We start from the raw sequence: 21,008 nt of genomic DNA, 5'->3' as shown, positions 1-21,008 counted from the left end.
TTGAATTCTTACATCACATTTTATATGAATTATAGTCATTAAAAATTTTTTGTATGGGAGGTACTTGATGAAGTCCACTGATGCAAATGTTAGGATTTGCAAAGATTTTGAAAATGTTGACCTTTTGTGGGGGCGGTACCAGAAGAAGTGGACCGATATTGCCCATACCAAGTTTGGACTAAATCAGATACTCCCTTCGAGAGTTATCGTGCGCACCAGCCAGTCAGCCAGACAGACAGATAGACGGACGTAAATTGCTAGATCGGCTTCAAATTTCCTGATTATTGGCTGCAGAGCTCTGATGATGGTTGGCCACTTCAGAGCTGTGATTTGACACCGTTGAACTATTATTTGTGGGCTTCCATTAAAAATAAGTGTTACGGCGACATGACAGAGACAATTGACGCTTTGAAGGACAATATTCGTGAGGCCATTGCAGAAATACAATTACAAACAATTGATAATGCACCAATCGTGTAGGCTACTGCATGGATAGCCGAGGCAGCCATTTGGATGAAATTATTTTCCATTATTAACCGGAAAGATTTAAAAAGTGAAAGCCCGAACAAAAGTTGGGTGGATATATGGAAAATGTAGTGCAGGATAGATGTACCAAAAGGTTTTTTTTTTTTTTTTTTTTGAAATTCGATCTTCAAGGTTACGAGAAGTCCTAGATTAGTACCATTTGGTATTATGTGAAGGGATAGAGGTAAAAACCTGAAATTTGCTACGAGAATGAAGGTTGGAAAGTAAGTTTGATATATGAAGTTGGTTTTGGAAATGTGTACTAAGAATGCGAACCGTACTAAATGGTACTAAACTTGGAACAAAAAAAAATATTCTACAACTAACTTCGTAGAATATTTTGACTTGCTAGGATGTTTTAAAAAAGAACCAAAAATACCCATTTCTGGGGTCGATTGAAGGTTAATATTTTTGAACAAAATATCCCTCGTATTTTCATCTGCAATATTGCCGTCGACATTATATAGCTAAAATGCAATGATTCCGAGGAATCTTAATCCGAAAAATCCGAAAAGTGTTCAAAAATGTCCATTTTTGGAAAAATTCTAAAAGTGTGGAACTAGCCCTCTCTCTTTAGGTTACTATGCGATGTCAAGTTTCAAAACATAGATATACTTTTCTTTTTTTGCTGTTCTTTCATAATCTACTAAATTTTTTCTGTATTTTTTTTTTTTTTTTTTTTTTGCACAGTCTTACTAATTTTTTTTTTTTTACCAAATGTTGGACGAAAACCAATTTATTTTTTATATAAAAACATAAATTTTTCCTTTTATACATTTAGAAACCCTTTTGATCTTCTTCATCAACTTAAATACATGGAATACCTAACGAGTTTCCTCCCTTTACGTTGCCCGTTAACCTTGACAAAAAAAAAGAAATCAAATGCCAAAAATTAGTAAATCGGAAAATTACTTTCATCCGAAAAGAGGAAAATCGACAGCAAAAAGAAGTAAATATCATCATCATCATCAAATCCATGGCCAACTACAGCAAGACCCATGAAAAGTGGACCAAAACGAGAAAACGACGAAAAAATGCAAAATGTCAGCTCAACTCAATAACAGTTGCATTATGCAAATCATTTCTGACACCAGGGAAACACACATTTAACCTCAAAGGTAAAGGGCAAAGGGAAAGTGGAAATTGTCATTGTTCTGGCAATGTTCATCAACACCAGTGGGAGTTGAGAATTTTCCAAAAGGTTTGGTAAAGCCCTCCCCCAAAAAGGAATCAAAATACTTTAAAAAATATTGTTTTCTTTTGAATTACTTAATTTGCAAAGAAATTTTGCACCCAATAAGGGAAAATTTGATAACCCTTCAAGGAAACTGTAGTGGAAAAACTATGTGCAGAAGAAACAAGATAATTTGAAAAGAAACAATTGTCTTCGTCAACAATTTGGTGGTAGTATAAAAAAATAGTAATGAAAACTTGAATGGACATCAACTTTGGGGGGATTTTTTTACATCTTATTTTAAGAAAAGTAAAAATTTTTGCGCGAGGGAAATAGTTTCAATTCAGGGACTTTGTTATGACTCAGCACAAAAGGGAAAATAAATTGTGCCAAAAAAAATTTATTTTTGTAGAAAACTTAAGAACCTAATTATAAGTTGGTGTACACTGGTTTCAGATGAGATCAATTTTAAAAGATAGCGGTTGGTTTTTCCGACAGATGTATACCCTCTGTCTATGTCAGTTTATTGAAACATATTTGAACATACATTATGCTCATTCAAAATGTTGACCCTTTATGGAGGAGATATCGAAGTAGTGGATCAATACTATCCACTTCTCATCCAAACGTGCCCGATTTGGGCTATATCGAGTACTTCCATCACTTTATATAAGATATGTGATACATTTTTTGGAAAATGTTGAAATATGCGTGAGGTACCAGTTATGGTGGACCAAAGCATTCCACTTCAAAAACAAGCTGATAAAAAAAAAATGTGGATGTGCAAGATTTGAAGAAAACCCGACATCTCCAACCAATTTTGGCAAAAATTATTTATTACAATGTTTCACATTTTGTGCGGGAGGCACAAGGAATTTTGTACGGGAACAAATGCAAATCAATGCGAATAATCCGTTGTAAAGTGGACCGAGCCATGCCGAACTGCTGAGAACGGCGTTTTTGGGATGTTCTTGGGGACCTCTCAACACTGGCTCGTACGGCAGCGATATTCTCGGCCGATCGCCTTGGTCGACTTTTATATGGCCTCTTCGGATTAGAAAGAGCCTTACCAGTCGAAAATTTTTCGTTGATACAAATTCCAACTTCACACATGGTTTTGTCTTAATACAGGGTGAGGTGAAAAAAATGCAACCAACTTCAGACTGCTGGTAAGCCGGTAAATTCCATATTCACATCAGATCTTTGATTGAGAAAAATATGTAGATATACCAAGTGTGAAAAGAATCACCGAATTGTTTCGGCTATTATGAGAGATATAATTGTTGCAAACCGTGAGCCTTTGTGGGAGAGGCACAAGAGGGGATATGCCTATATCTATAATTTTTACACAAGAACTTGCGTTAGAAAAAATATTGGGACACATGTAAATTGGAGAATCTGATACTTACATAGCATTTTAGGAGAGTTATAATTATTTCAAATAATGACCCTTTGTGGGGTCATTCTGACAAATTCCAACTTCACACATGGTTTTGTCTTAATACAGGGTGAGATGGTAAAAATGCAACAAACTTCAGACTGCTGTCATTTCTAAGCCACTCGTCCGATATCTGTTAAAATTATTCCAGTGACAGCTCATTATATTGATTACAAGCGTACAAAAACATTTTAGTGAGAAATATCCAGAAAAATGTTCTTCGTGATGGAATTTAAGCGTGATAGTGTGATTTCTTTATATATGGCTGGAAAACCACAAGTGGCTATCGTTAGAGCACTCCAGCATATGAATGTGAATAAATCTTTTGTGTCTCGTACCACCGCTAGTTATCGTGATAGCAACATCAGCAGAAATGGTTCGAATAGTAAAGAAGCGACTTGATCGAAACCCGCGTCGTAGTGGCCGAAAAATGCCTTGTGAGCTGAAGATATCGCAATATTCCATTCGAAAAATATTGAAAAATTAGCTCGGGGTAGGCCATTGAAATTCCAAAAAGTGCAAAAACTTACAAAATGATCGTGTTTACTTGCCAAAGAGGTCAGCTAAAAATGTGCACCTTCGGTTGGCCACCAAAACTCAAGCGCCGGCCATGGTGATGGTGTGGCCGCCATAACAGCCGATGGTCGCTCTCCGCTCGTATTAATCGACCATGGCATCAGAATAAATGCCGAATATTATCGCGAAAATATTCTGGAGGGTGTATTAAAGCCTTGGATACGCAAACATTTCGGCCGCAGATCTTAGACATTCCAACAGGACTCAGTACCATCGCACTCAGCACACGCTACCCAAGAATGGTTATAAAATGAGGTTCCTCGCTTCTATTCCAGCGAACAATGACCACCAAAATCTCCGGATGCCAATCCGTTGGACTATTGTGTCTGGAGTATTTTGGAAACTAAGGTTGGCACTAAAAAATACCTAAGTGTCGATCACCTCAAGCAAACGCTTCGCCGGGAATGGGCCAAAATACCCCAGAGCAACATTCGGGCAGCGTGTCACGGTTTCATTGGCCGTTTGAAGGCCATAATTCGTGACAAAGGTGACCAATTCGAACAAATCTAAACTTATTCTAAAATGTGGTGCTTGTTCCGACATTTTTTCCTTTCATTCCATAAAATTTAAAAGAAAATGTAAAAATTATGGCGTTTGACTTTGTTGCTGTTTTTTCATCTCAGCCTGTAGCAATATTGGGACATGTAGAATTTAAAGAGAATCTGATGCTTATTTCGCATTTTATGAGATATATAATTATTCCAAATTATGAACCTTTGTGGGGGAGGTACCAGAAGAAGTGGTCGGATATATTTCATCTTAAGACCAGATCTTGCGTCAATAAAAATATTTGAAGGTGCGAAATTTGATTTGAAGATGGCATATATCGGTCCACAACGTCAGCGCGTCAATAAAAACATTTGAAGGTGCGAAATTTGATTTGAAGGTAGCATATATCGGTCCACAACATCCGGTGCCTCCCCCACAAAGGGTCAACATTTGGAATAATTTTAGCTCTTATAAAATGTGAAATAATAGTCCGATTGTTATTTCACATTTTATAAGAGCTAAACTTATTCCAAATGTTGGGGGAGGTACGAGAAGATGTGGACCGATATATGCTACCTTTATGTCAGATCTTGTGTGGGGAGAATCATTTAGATGTGCGAAATTTAAAGACAATCGGACAGCTATTCCACATTTTCATAAGAGTTCTAATTATTCCAAATTTTGACCCTTTGTTGGGGAGGTAACAGAAGGAGGGGTCAGATATATTACGTCTTTACACCAGATCTTGTGTTGGTAAACGTATTGCGATGTGCGAAATTTCAGGAAAATCGGACACTTATTTCACATTTTATAAGAGTTATAATTATTCCAAATTTTGACCCATTGTGGGCCAAGTAACAGAAGGAGTAGACCGATATATCCTACCTTCACACCATATCTTGCATAAATAAAAATATTTAAAGGCGCAAAATTTGAAGGCAATTGGACTCTTATTTTGCACTTTATAAGAGTTAAAATTATTCCAAATTTTAACCCGTTGTGGGGGATGTACTTGATGAGGTGGACCGATAATGTCTGTTTTCGCACCTGACCTGGCCCTGACATATATATTGAGATTTGCAAAGTTTGCACAAAATCGAATGATCCTTTCTCTTTCTGTGAGGTAAATTATCTTATCTTTGAAAATTTTGACTTTTTGTGGGGAGGTACCAGAAGGAGTGGACCAATGTTGCCCATCTTCGAACTGGATCTAAGTTTGATTATAATATTACGGTGGCCTAAATCAGTATATTCCCTTCGAGAGTTATTGTGCGAACACCCCTCTATAGACTCCAATTGTCCTGAAACGGGTTTGGTTCGTTATTTCGATGAGGCACATTTTGACCGTAACAAGTGATTTTTACCATCTGTAGCCATATGGCTGAGGGTATAAAAACACGGGGAGAAAAGTAAAATGTAGTTAATTGGATCGTTTAAATGGACCGTCAGAAGAAACGTCAGAAGATAAAATCGTGAAAATTTGAATCGTACCGATTGCATTTTTACCCTCTATAGCATTAATTTAATTCCCTGGAAATAACCCTATATCTCAAATTTTAAAATAAATCCCCTTTAGCAAATTTTTCAATTTGTTTACGAATTCAACACTTCATTTTGGATGACAAAAACATTTGTCCTTCCCTAAACCCAATCAATTTTCCCAAAAAAAAAAAAAAACAATTTTTGTTTTTCCCCACTTGAACTCATGATTTATTAACGAGTAAATAACTTATTAAATATTTATATCAATTTTATTTTTCCTTTCCCGAAAAAATGCCGCTAGCATGAAAAACACTTTAGAAACATAATACAGCCACACCACCACCATCACAACCACACAATTTATTTTCTAAGCCAGTAGCCAAAACAGCAACAACAACAGTTCAGAAGCTGGCTTAAATTCAAGCTAATAAATTTTCATGTTTTAAACCGCAGGCTCTGATGTTGTCAGCAAATAGAGAACAGGGAGAACAAAAAATGAAAGAAAAACTACTCCCATTGGCCAACGGAGAACAAAAACATAATGTCGGTATGTTTCTACTGCTTCTTTTGCGCCTGAGAATGTTCCTTCTTCTTCTTCTTCTACCTCCCCTGGCAGTTATAGTGAAACGACTTTTGTTCCAAGTGTCAAGGCCAGTCACGTGATTAATTAGCAAACGCTGCCATAGTTGGTGTGAAAATGAACTATGAAAACAGATATGTGAACATGGGGCGAAACTATGCTGACATGAACAATTGGAATTGGAATCATATGGGAAACCGTGTGTGGTAGCTAAGGTGAGTGTAGGATAATTGCAATTCAAGCAGAATGAAGATATCGCACACATATGAATATTAGACGACATTCGAAGAAATAATTTGATTTCTGGAGTAAAGCAGATTGGAGGGACCTGTCTGTTTATCGACATAAAGTATACCCTCAGCATATGATCAATTTCTTACGTTTAAAGGCTATCCATGTTGTTGTTATTAACTAAAAGAACAAAGTACCGTAAAAAATGTTTAAATATCAACATTTTCGTCAGGATGTCGTTAAAAAATTGCATTCGAAATCTATGTATTGCAAATGAAAATTATTTGTTTTTGTTGCATTTGTTGGTAACATGGAGAGGGAAGCGAATTAGACCCTTAGTTACTTTTGAAGATATTCAAAGAATCACTTTCTGAGTCGATTTATGTATATCAGTCCGTCCGTTCATGCATTTTTGTGAACAAAGTGCAGGCCGCATTTATTATTCGATTGAGATAAAATTTTCCACACAATATTTTTTGGCCCAAGGACGAACCCTATTGAAATTGGTGAGAATCGGTCCAAATTTAAATTTATTTCCCATATAGATCTTCAACCTATTTTGGGTTAATTGTGCACCACATGACCAATATCAGCTATAATGACCTGAATTTTGGCACAACCAACCGAATTCAGTTTAGAAGCAAGTAAAATTTGGGGAAATCGGTTCAGATATGGCTAAAGCTCTCATTCGATTCGGGGGTTTAAGTTCCTCACATGCGTTATATGCACTCCACATGAATGTTTGTCAAATTGTATCGAGAATTTTGGGAATTCCGTCTTAATTCATCCCAAAAATAAGTTTTTCAAATTTGGTGAAAATCAGTTCAGATATAGCTATAGCTACTATATATATGAATTTTGGAAATTCCGTCTTAATTTATCCTAAAATCATGTGATCCAAATTTTGGTTAAAATCGGTTCAGATAAAGCTATAGTTCTCATATATTTGTTTCATCCGATTTGGTGTTAAAGTCCCTTACATGCGTAATATGCCATCCACAACAATGATATTTGATGTCGAACATTAGGTACAGCTCGAAAATACCTCTGCGAGATTGTATCGTGATCGGTTCAGATTTTTATATAGCTTCGATATACATCTTTATCCGGTAATACGGTTTTAAAATTCATATTCAAGCGAATTTTACCATTTGGTAAAAATGTCAAAACTCAGACACAGATACCATCAGAAATCTAAATAACAAATTTTAGAATTTCATCTCTATCCTTTTAACTAAGGTCAAATTCAATAACACTTAGTACTTTTCGCATAATTTTAGTACTCATTTGCCAAACCGTTTCATATCTCAAACCTAGATACCAACAGTTATCGCAATATAAAATTTTACCGTTCCAGCTCTATCCCTTCACCTAATGCCAAATTTAGTTCAATAAAGAGCTTTTCGTACAATTATAGTTCATATTTCCAAAGCCACCTCCATATCTAAATTCCAGATACCAAAAGTGACGTCGATATCAAAATTAAGGATGCTAGTCCAATCCTTTCACTCAGCACCAAATTTAGTAGAAGTATTTAAAAACCACACAGATATCATCAGTAATCTAAATATCAAATATCAGAATTTTATCTCAATCTTCAATATAGACTAAATTTAGTACTTTTCAATCCTATTTCAGTCCTATATACCAACAGAGATCTTAATCCCCAATCCTTTCGCCCAATACCTTATTTAGTACCTCTTAGTGATTTTCGAACAATTATAGATACCAACAGAGACCTCGCATTACCAAATTTAGTACCATTCAGTACTAATTAGAGTACACATTTCAGAAACCACTTCCAGGCCACACATGAACAGCGACCCATATACCAAATTTCACAATTCAAGCACTATATGTTTACCCAATATCAAATTGTACCAAATATAGTGACATTTAGTACTTTTCGTGCACTTGTAGTACTTTTCTCCAAAACCACTTAATTAATACAAACCCACTACCACGAGAGACCGAAATACAAATTTTCAAAATGCCACTTTCATCCGTTCACCCTAAACCAAATTGTTTCAAATTTAGTACCATTTCGTACAGTTTGCACACTTAGTACACACTTTCCTAAAATCACTTTCATATATCAAACTTACTTCCCAACCTTGATTCTCATACAATATTTCAGTTTTTAAGTTTTTAGCTCTTTCTCTTTCACATTGTACCAAATGGTACCATTTTAGAAGTTTTCGTAACATTAAAATTCGAATTTCCAAAAACCCTAAGGTACATCTATCCTGTACTCCATCAGTGCCTCTCATACCAAATTTCGGAATTCGAGCTCATTCCGTTGTTGCAACACAAAGTATTATTTTTTACTTTTCGTACCCTTTTAGTACGAATTCCCAAAACCCCTACCTTATCGCACGCCCACGCATCTAGCCTGGCCCTCGTGCAAAATTTCATGATTCTGGCATCAGACAGATTCTAGGCAAGACGGTCAGTCAGTTATTTCATTACTCCTTTATATATCTAGATATGGTGTACTACCAAGTCCAGTCGATGTTATTAGTCGTTACTCAGTTTTCCCTTATAACCCTAACAAACTTCCTGCAGGCAATTATATGGCACACATATGTGTGCAAGTCATGGACAAAGCAAACATGGAAAACATGTTATGTCCATATATTCATTAAGTAGGGAGTACAAGAACCCAGGGTCCACAAAACACACACACAGAGATAATATTACTACACACACAGGCATGTATGTGTGTATGAACACACATATGTGTATATTTTCAATTGAAATCAAACACTGGTAGCAGTCTTCTAATACATATATTGGCTTATGTAGCTGCTAGTCCCTCATTTGGAACAAATAAATGAACGAAAAGACTAATGGATAATAAAGGAAAGACATAACACGACAGAGAAAAAGAGAAGAGGAAAAAGAAGAAAGAACTCTGCATTCATAACATGAAAAATTGTGTACGTGTCCGAGACATGGCATTTGTATTGTTTGGAGCCAATATTTCTGATCAATATAGATGTATTATGTGTGGATATGTACGTGCATGTAGAGAGTAGTCGTGTGAGTGTCTGCTTTTTGTTCGAACATCGGGTGGTATGAAGAAATTCTCCTCTGAGCCATATTATGTTTTAACATTAAACATGAACTTTTTATGACCACCAGTCGTTGTCGTCCGCCGTCGTCCGTCCCCAGGCGTAATGAGCGAAAAGAAATCTCTGCAGCATTCATGAAATATGCATTGGAAATATGGTTTTGTCGGTTGGCAGTATTTCTTTTCTTGGTCCATAATTTATTAGAAGACAATAACACTGCTAATGGATGGTATTTTATTTAACGAAGTTGAATTAAATTTTTGTTTTTGGCGATGGTACGTGTGTGATGGTTTGCTTGAGTTTTTGGCGATGGTACGTGTGTGATGGTTTGCTTGAGTTTTGGCAATAAATTTTTTATGTGACCACGAGGCGATGGAGGAGGATTTTAAATGTCGCAATCAGTTTTTTGGGATATAATGAAAGAAAAAATTTAAAGACACAAATTGGAGACCTATTACAGCTGCAGCAATGAATTTCGAATATTTTTGATGGGTTATACAGGGTTGCCCATATTCGACGGACCCATCTGGCAACGCCATAACTTTTGACAGAGATGTCACACCGCTTAATGACATACCGCGTTTGAAGCGCAAAGAATGTTGCCTGCGGACAAGCCTCGTCGATTGGAATGGGCCCAAAGGTCCGTCGAATATGGGCAACCCTGTAATAAATTTTTTCTGAGTATGTTTCAGGACTGTCTTCGTTGATTCTTATACCTTCAGTCAATTGGTTACAGTGAGTATGTATAATTTGTTACAACCAAGAGTGTATCATCAAAATAGCGGTTTTCGACCCTAGGTTTCTTTGGACGAAATTTGGTTGAGGAAATTTGGGCTTGATTAAGGGGTGTCTGTCCGACTGTCTGGTCATCGCCGATGTGGTCTATACTTGGTACTGACACAAAAACGACGAGGAAAATTCAGCAGATTACGACAGCAGAACTAAAAATAGAAAACACGTATATCGGCGTTTAGAAATTTTACAGCGGAACGTAACCTTAAAAGAGAAGGAAAATTCCCCTTTCATGCGACTGTTCTAAAAATTTTCTGAATAAGATTCCTTGCATTCCGTTTATTGTAGATATACAGGGTGAGATGAAAAAACTGCAACCAACTTCAGATTGTTGTCATTTCTAAGCAACTCGTCCGACAGCTATTAAAATTATTCCAGTGCATTTTTGTGAGATTTTTCCAGAAAAAACAGTTCTTCGTGATGGAATTCAAGAGTGATAGTATGATTTTTTTATATTTGGCTGGAAAACCACTAGTGCCTATCGTTAGAGCACTCCAGCATTGAAATGTGAATAAATCTTTTGTGTCTCGTACCGTCGCTCGTTACCATAATAAAGTGACTGCTGGCGTAGCCCGAAGTCAAAGAAATGGACGGAAGAAAACAGCAACATCAGCAGAAATGCTTCGAAAAGTAAAGAAGCGACTTGATCGAAACCCGCGTCGCAGTGGCCGAAAAATGGTTCGTGAGCTGTACATATCGAAATATTCCATTCGGAAAATATTGAAAAATGAGCTCAGGGTAAAGTCATTGAAATACCAAAAAGTGCAAGAACATACACCGCAAGAGAAAGAAAATAGACTCAAAAGAGCTAAAGAGTTGATTCGCTTGGCCAAAAGTGGTGAATCGCCGAATTTGGTTTTCTCCGATGAGAAAACATCCGTCCAGAAAACAAACATTGTCCAGCAGTTTGTAAACAAAAGCAAACAAAATGATCGTGTTTACTTGCCAAAAAGGGCAGCTGAAAATGTGCACCTTCGGTTGGCCACCAGAACTAAAGCGCCGGTCATGGTGATGGTGTGGGCCGCCATAACAGCCGATGGTCGCTCCACGCTCGTATTAATCGACCGTGGCATCAAAATAAATGGCGAATATTATCGCGGAAAATATTGTGGAGAATGTATTAAAGCCTTGGGCACGCAAACATTTTGGCCGCAGACCTTGGACATTCCAACAGGACTCAGCACTCGCCACCCAAGAATGGTTACAAAATGAGGTTCCTCGCTTCATTTTCAGCACATAATGGCCACCAAAATCTCCGGATACCAATACGTTGGACTATTGTGTCTGGAGTATTTTGGAAAGAAAGTTTGGCACTAAAAAAAACAATGTGTCGATCACCTAAAGCAAGCGCTTCGCCGGGAATGGGCCAAAATACCGCAGAGCAACATTCGGGCAGCGTGTGATGGTTTCATTGGCCGTTTGAAGGTCATAATTCGTTCAAAATTCGAACAAAGCTTATTCTAAAATTTGATGCTATTTCCGACATTTTTGCTTTCATTCAATAAAGTTTTAAAAAATGTAAAAATTATGGCTTTGCTGCAGTTTTTTATCTCACCCTGTACAAAAAATTTCACCATAAATCTCAGAATAAATATAAGAATATATATACATTGTGGGGTCCTAAATGTATACTTCGAGGTGTTACAAACGGAATGACAAGAAGGACCTAATAGAACTCTTTGGTGACTCGTTGGAAGGTTAACAATTCCTACTATTATAATCCTCGTATTGTTATCAGCAATATTGCTGAAGACACTGCAAAACTGAAATCAATGGATTCCAAGAAATCCGACAACTTTAACAAGTAAAAAAGCTGTAAGTTCTGCCGGGCCGAACTTTGAATAGCCTCCACCATTTGGAACGAATTTGGCAATTCTCAAAAACAATAAAATCCGTTATAAATAACGAATATAGTCGTTATATTAGGCAGGACCTGCATAGGTAATTTTTTTATAAGCCATTACAATATTCAAATGCTAAACTTAGAAAAAAATTGGTGGATAATGTAGCTACAGTCATCAAAATACCGATTATCGCGAGGTACATATGGGGGCTATACGAAGGCGTGGACCTGAACAAACAATTTTCTGTCTTAGGCTGTAGTATCCATTACGAACTTCAAATAGCAAATTCGAAACGATTCCGTTAAATAATGTCGCTAAAATCATCAAAATACCGAATATCGGGAGGTACCGTTATATGGGGGCTATACGAAGACGTGGACCTGCACAGACAATTTTCTGCCTTAGGTTTAGTATTCATTACAAACTTTAAACACCAAATTTAAAACCATTCCGGTGAATAAAGACGCAAAAATCATCAAAATATCGAATATAAGGAGGCACCTTTATATGGGGGCCATACGAAGACCTGGACCTGCACAGACAGTTTTCTGTCTTGGGCTGTAGTATCCATTACGAACTTCAAATAGCAAATTCGAAACAATTCCGGTGAATAATGTCGCTAAAATCATCAAAATACCAATTATCGGGAGATATCGTTATATGGGGGCTATATGAAAACGTAGACCTACATGGCCCATTTACGAACTTAACCTGCCTACTGGAAAAATAAACACAATAAAAAATGTGAAACAAAAAATGTTGCCTTCTCTTGTTTTTTAGGTTGTCCCTTGTTTCCAAGTTGCTTTGCGATATAAACTTTTAAAACGCCGATTCACGTGTCTTCCAGTTTAAGTTCTACTTTCATAATCTGCTACAATTTTCTTATAATTATTTTTTTTTGTGTTCCACAGTGTAATTGACTGCAATGAAATCCGAAATGAAATAAAAAGTTTATAAAATCCCTAAAATAAGAAAATTTAATGCTCAACAAAATAAACACTACCAAAAAGTCAATGCTTGCAACGTCTCTCACAAATCATAGTCAATAAAATCTAAGCTGTCACATTAAATGTAGTTATTTTAACAAACTACAAAACTATAAACGATAAGAGAAACTGGCATGTTGGAGACCATTAAAACTTGTACTTACTTCTTGGGACCATCGGCACTGCCACTGCAACGACCTTGTACCAAAAACAATGAACCCCGATCGGCATTCAGCAGTATTGAGACATTTTGCAGAATCTTGTGGCATAAGCTGCGAACTTCCAATTCATTGCAGATGTCCTTTACCTAAATGGTTGGATGCGGGAGAGAACACCAACACCCCCGCACAGAGACATAATTGGGTGTACAACATCCAAGCAATGGTCCACGTACACACGAACAACAACAACAACAAGAACAACAAGAACGACAATTGTTGGCCAAAGACATCAATGACACCATTTGCAAGACGACAGCAATGAACATTATCAACACAATCATGTATGATGTTGTGGTTGTTGTTGTAGTTTTTGTAGAACACATTCGAGGTTTACACACACAGCAAGAGCGACATTTTCCACCATTGTTCGCCGCAAACAAATGACAGAGCATCAACGGTATTGACATTCGCATACATACAGATATACATGTCCATAACCAAGTGACATTGTCCAGATGTTGTAGTTAATGGAGAACACGTCAATGACATCGACAGCAAGTTGTGTTCGAATGTTGGAAACAAATATCCCACAGAAATATCCAGAAAAACATCCATCCATTACAGCGACGAAGATGAAGACAAAAAACATGCAAAGAGAAAGAAAAAGAAGGAAACACAAGAATTATTAACTGATACTGCAGTTTTATATATTAATGTAAACGTAAATGTTGTAGATAATATAATATACGTAAAGATAATTAATGAGTTTTATCGACAATTATTGCAGCATAATTGCTGGTGTGCGTTTTTACACTTTGCGCAACATTAATTTTCAATGTTGTGTGCCAATGGTGCGTATGATTGATGTTAATTGTGGGGTTAATCGTAATGTATACGCAAGAGGGCTGAACCATAAAGTATTTAATTTGATGGACTTTTCAAAGGGGTTTGCTTATTTGTAATATTTAAAATAGCGATTTTTTATACCCTCCATCACACTATGGAGGGTACATTAATTCACCGTAAAATTCTAGGCGATTTAGCGATGTCCGTCTGTCTGTCTGTTGTAATCACGCTATCTTTCGAACGAATTGAGACTGAAGACTAAAATTTTGCACACATGTTTATTTTTTCAGTAAGCAGGCTAAGTTCGTAAATGGGCCATGTAGGTCCACGTTTTCATATAGCCCCCGTATAACGGTACCTCCCTATATCGGTATTTTGATGATTTTAGCTCCATTATTCACAGAAATTGTTTCAAATTACTTATTTAGAGTTCGTAATGGGAACTACAGTCTGTGACAGAAAAATGTCTATGCAGGTCCAGGTCTTCGTATAGCCCCCATACATCAGTACCTCCCCATATTCGGTATTTTGAGTTTAGGTAAAATACCCACCGAAATTGTTTGAGATATCGTATTTGACGTTAGTAATGGATGCTATAGCCTGTGACAGAAAATTTCCTATCCTGGTCCAGGTCTTCGCACAGCTCCGATATAATGGTACCTCCCTATATACGATATTTTAATGATTACAGCTACATTATTCACCGTTTATTTGGAGTTTCGAATTTGAATATGGTAATGGCTAATGGCAAACAATGCCTATGTAGGTCCACGTTGTATAGACCCCAATATAACGGCAATATTCGGAATTTTTAAAATTTAACAGAATTTTTTAAGGATTTTATTTTTTCTAAATTTCCAAATTCGTTCCAAATGGTGGAGGGTATTCAAAGTTCGGCGCGGCCGAACTTACTGCTTTTTAACTTGTTTCCTTTATGATATCGAAAAAATTGCAGAACTTTTAGATTCCTTCTGGTTTTGGAAGAGAACAAAGATTATCAAAAAGCTATCGAACTTATATTTGACTTATACAGATGCCTGCTCTACGTATTTTAAGTAAACCTATAATAATAATTTAGGGTCCTTTTTACTCCACTTCCATCAGACAATACCTTACCAGTTCAAATATTAATTCCTTTTCGTCCAATTGCTTCAGTTCGTTGCGTGACAAACGTTGCGGCCGATAATGATTATGATGATGGTGATGATGATGTCCCGCCTGTGGATAATAATGACCAGAATTCGCTTGACTGCCAGGACTGGAACAAACGCCGGCTCCAATGCTGTTGCCCACACCGCCACCGCTTGCATTAGCCGCACCTGATGACAGTAAGCTGTTGTTACCCATGCTGCCATTACTGTTACTCGTACTATTGCCGGTGGAGGAGGAAGAGGTTGAGGTGGTGGCCATGGAACAATCATTTGTTGTACCGATGCTGAGGAAGGTGGGGGTGCCATCGATGGTATTGACAATTGGTTTCAGCAAACCGCCACGTTCGAATTCATGTGCAGATATTTTTCTAAAAATAGAGCAAGAAGAAGAGAATGAAAATCATTTCAGAATGAAAACTTGCAACAATGGCAAAGGAAATTGAAAAGAAATGTTTGTTTGCGGTAACAGAGCGAAAATAATAATAATAATGAGATATACATTTTTGGCATTGTGTACGAATGAAATGGTGAAGGACAATTGTGTGTGTGTGTGAGGAAAGAATTGCTGTGGTGGAAGTTATGCGAGAGGAAAATTGAATTCTCTGATTGAATGTTAAATTGAATTTTTGATTTCGACACTCTCTCTTCTCTGCGAGGTGGTGGGAAATATCGGAAATAATTTTTGGACAACAAGAATCTGGAATATTGTCAAAGTTTGGAACAAAGGCAGGTATTTTATCAATCAAATTGAGAAGTATTATGGGACATGAATAGTGTCCGGTCTATGATTTTGATCAATATGTATATAGGTTTTCTAAAAATGAATTAAAAAAATTTAAATTTAAGAAAAATTCATAACTAAAAGTTTGGTGGACTTTCACATGATTAATTCCTCTTTAATCTTCTTTAAAAACACAATTTTCCCTTTTTATACTTTACTAAGGAAACCCATGGGGGACCTTCCCAAATCCGTGTTGAAATTTATCTTTTGTTTAATTTTATTCTCCCGTTTTTTTTTTTGGTATTATATAAATCCTTTCCATTTCCCCCCTCTGGCAATTCCTTTTATTCTGTTACTTAAAAACCAGGAGATTTGTCCATATTACTCTGTAAATATATATCAGAAACCAGGATATAAAAGGATACGAAAAAAGGGAAAGCTTTTGTGTCACCATGAATGAAAAAATTCCAACATTTAGTTCTTAAAAATTGCACAAAATAATAAAAAAAATGTCGAGCATTAAAATGGATTTTATAGAAAATACAAATAGTCATATCTCTGAAGAAAGGAAGTGAAATGAAAGAGAAGAGAAAAGGATTACACTGACCAGAAAAAAAATATACACTCACAAAAGAAATAAAGAAATGGTAACATTCTTACAAATAAAGTGTCATATTGTGAGATTTGGTTTACGTTGGGACGAAAATTGAGTTTTACAAAAAAAGGACTAAAGAAATGAATGGGAGGCTTAATTTCTCAAATGACAACAGAGGAAGGCGTAAAGGAATTTCCCATTTAAATTAAAAAATGTAGACATGAATGAAATTGCTGTCAACATTTCAAATAATTTTTTATTGGAATTTCGCTGGAAAGTGACTTTCGGCATTACAATTATTTGAGTAGAAAATGACGTTTTGGGTTATTATAAACTTCACCCTCTGTGAAAGAATCCTGTCCTGTAGAGCAACTTGTAAAGGAACTTAGTTCACTTCATCCCATAACTATTTTGCAATTTCCAAAAAAAAAAATAAAATAATAATAATAATAATAATAATAATAATAATAATAATAATAATAATAATAATAATAATAATAATAATAATAATAATAATAATAATAATAATAATAATAATAATAATAATAATAATAATAATAATAATAATAATAATAATAATAATAATAATAATAATAATAATAATAATAATAATAATAATAATAATAATAATAATAATAATAATAATAATAATAATAATAATAATAATAATAATATAATAATAATAATAATAATAATAATAATAATAATAATAATAATAATAATAATAATAATAATAATAATAATAATAATAATAATAATAATAATATAATAATAATAATAATAATAATAATAATAATAATAATAATAATAATAATAATAATAATAATAATAATAATAATAATAATAATAATAATAATAATAATAATAATAATAATAATAATAATAATAATAATAATAATAATAATAATAATAATAATAATAATAATAATAATAATAATAATAATAATAATAATAATAATAATAATAATAATAATAATAATAATAATAATAATAATAATAATAATAATAATAATAATAATAATAATAATAATAATAATAATAATAATAATAATAATAATAATAATAATAATAATAATAATAATAATAATAATAATAATAATAATAATAATAATAATAATAATAATATAATAATAATAATAATAATAATAATAATAATAATAATAATAATAATAATAATAATAATAATAATAATAATAATAATAATAATAATAATAATAATAATAATAATAATAATAATAATAATAATAGAACCATAATTGTAACTTGACTACAATACCGGTTAAACTACAATACCGGTTATTCGAACCAAAGATTTTCTTAATTTAGTATTCCCCTTAATTAGTAGGGCTTTGGCAGGGGCTTGAGATTTTCCCCTCTGGCTACGTCCAACACCGAAACACCAAAATTGAAAATCCTTTTTAGTAGCCGGACTTTGGTCGTGGCTCGAGGTTTTCTTCTCTGGGTATTTCCAACACCGGCTACGGTGTCGCAAAACTATATTCCAGCAGTGGCCTCCATATCAAATTCCAGATTTCTATCTTTTCTTTATTCTAGGACCCAATACCAAATTTATTACCAAACTTATAACCAAACTTATCGTACAGTTGTAGTACTCGTCTCCATCCTATACACAAACAGTGACCTCGATATAAAATTTCACAATTCCATCTGTATCCGAACATAATTCAAAGGTACATTTTGTGGCATTTTGCACTTTTCGTACGATTATACCACGAATTTCCAAAATCACCTCCTTCTCTCAACTACAGACAACAGTGACATCTATATGACATTTCAGCTCAATTTCTTCACAAAAACCAAATTTATAGTACTAAATTTAGTAGTAGTACTTTCGAACAGTACGCATTTTCAAAATCAGATCCTTCCCTCAACTACAGACATCAATTTTGACATCCATATCTAATTTCAGGATTCTAGCTTCATCCATTTACTCAATACCAAAATTTGCCACATTTAGTACTTTTCGAACAATTACAGTACGCATTTTGAAACATCATCCATATCTCAACCTTGAATACCTACAGTGACCTTAACATCAAATTTTAACTCTTCAATTTCCGCCATTACCAAATTTAGTACCATTTATTAAACTTTTAGTACGCATATCCAAGACCAGCTCCTTCTCTCAACCTTAAGTAACAACAGTGACCTTATGTCAAATTTCAGGATTTCAGCTCTTAAATATCAAATTCCAGAAGTTCACGTCTATCCATTCACCCATTCCACTTGTAGTACCATTCAGTGCCTTACACATTTCCGAAACATCTATCCAGCACTCCATCAGCGACTCTCATTCCAAAATTCTAGCTCATTTCGTTTGGCCAATACAAAGCATTTAATTTTTAGTACATTTCGTACCCGTTTTATTACGAATATCCAAGAACACCGCCTAATCAAGACTGACCCTGGTGCAAAATTTAGCTTCAGCCGTTACGTCTGGGCATTGAGTCAGTCATAAATAACTCGAAAATATTATTATTTTAGATCTAATTCGAATGTGCCAAGTTCGGAACAAATCGGTACTCCCTTCGAGACTTATGGTGGGCAGCAGCTACAGCTAGACAAATATACTGACGAAAAAACGGACATAGCTCATACAAAGAGGCTTACATATACTCTATTTCAAAATCTTAGTTATACGACATTTAAGACAGATGGCCTTTTATAGGTTTTCTAAATTTCTTTTACGTATTAAATATAGTTTAAAAATAAGAAGTAAGAATAATCTATGGAAACCCCTCTTCTTAGGTGGCACAAGGTAGCTAATTAGTACTTATTTGCAATTTATAATGTCCATAAGGTGTTCAAAGAGGTTCAGCTTAAAATCTATTGATCTGAGGAACATTTCATGAAATTTATAGCTTATTTTAATATTTGTAGTCTTAATGAAATAAGATTTTCAAAAAAAAGTTTCAATTAAAAAAAAATCAGCGCCTTTTTTAAAAATCATTGGCAAAAACTACACTAAAATTCCAAAATCAAATTGAACCTAAAATGAACCTTGATAAAGCATTCATGGAATACATGGAATTTTCAAAAGCTCACATCAAAACAATGCTATTCAAAACAATCATATCATAGCTGGCCAATCATAATTATACAATTTGATTCCATTTCAAAATAGATTCAAAACGAAAACAAACAGGGAATTTCCACAAAAAACAAGTAAAAAAGCTGTAAGTTCGACCGGGCCGAACTTTTAATACCCTCCACCATTTGGTACAAATTTGGAAATTTCCAAAAAAAAAAAAAAAATAATAAAATCCGTTAAAAATTCTGTTAAAATAATAAAAATACCGAATGCCTATACAACGACGTGGACCTACATAAGCAACTTTTGTCATAAGTTATCACAATATTTAAATGCGGAACTGTTTATAATGTAGCTAAAATCATCAAAATACCGAATATAGGCGGTACCGTCATATGGGGGCTATATGAAGACGTGGGCCTAAACAGACAATTTTCTGGCATGGGCTGAACTATCCATTACGAACTTCACATGCGAAATTTGAAACAATCCCGGTAAATAATGTCGCTAACATCATCAAAATACCGAATATCGGAGTGGTACGGTATATGGGGGCTATACGAAGAAGTGGACCTACATGGTTCATTTTCTGTTTTATGCTGCAAATACCAAATTTGGAATGATTCCCTTAAATAATGTCGATAAAATCATCAAAATACCGAATATCGGGGGATACCGTTATATGGGGGCTATAAGAAGACGTGGACCTACATGTCTCATTTTTTGACTTAGGATGTAGTATCCATTACGAACTTCAAATGCAAAACTTAAAACAATTCCGGTGAATAATATCGCTAAAATCATCAATCCGAATATCGGGAGGTACCGTTATATGGGCGCTATATGATAACTTGGACCTACATGGCCCATTTACGAACTTAACCTGCCTACTGTTAAAATATACATGTCTGCAAAAATTTAGCCTTCTAACTCAATTTGTTCGAAAGATAGCGTGATTACAACAGACAGACAGACGGACATGGCTAAGTCGTCTTAGAATTTTACGCTGATCAAGAATATATATACTTTGTTGGGTCTGACATGAGTATTTCGAGGAGTTACAAACGGAATGACAAAATTAATATACCTCCGAAGTATGGTGGAGGGTATAAAAATCATTTAGAACAAAGCAAGGAAATTTCCCAAAAAAGTAGCCATTACCAAAAGCACACAAAAGAGCTAACAAACCCAAAATGGTAAGGGTAGGAGGGACACACAATTGAGTCATAATCATGAACATAACCATCATTGAGCATAAATGTTATAACAACCACAGGAGGTTATTATTCCG

General features: G+C 34.8%; 1 protein-coding gene across 6 annotated transcripts in view; it reads right to left on the bottom strand.

Moving 5' to 3' along the window:
• LOC101895958 (dual 3',5'-cyclic-AMP and -GMP phosphodiesterase 11) overlaps nucleotides 1-21,008 on the bottom strand; it is a 228,749-nt gene that overhangs the window by 38,253 nt on the left and 169,488 nt on the right. For all 6 annotated transcript variants that reach the window (XM_020037344.2, XM_059124591.1, XM_059124590.1 and 3 more), the window contains 2 exons: nucleotides 15,315-15,717; nucleotides 13,356-13,498 (listed from right to left, as the gene is read on the bottom strand). In XM_020037344.2, coding sequence (XP_019892903.2) covers nucleotides 13,356-13,498; nucleotides 15,315-15,717 — 546 coding nt within the window. The remainder of the gene's footprint in view (nucleotides 1-13,355; nucleotides 13,499-15,314; nucleotides 15,718-21,008) is intronic.

The sequence above is a fragment of the Musca domestica genome, unplaced genomic scaffold (genome assembly GCF_030504385.1).
Source record: "Musca domestica strain aabys unplaced genomic scaffold, Musca_domestica.polishedcontigs.V.1.1 3, whole genome shotgun sequence".
Taxonomy (NCBI): domain Eukaryota; kingdom Metazoa; phylum Arthropoda; class Insecta; order Diptera; family Muscidae; genus Musca; species Musca domestica.
The sequence above is the reverse complement of the archived record's forward strand: the minus strand, read 5'-3'. Positions and strand labels throughout refer to the sequence as shown.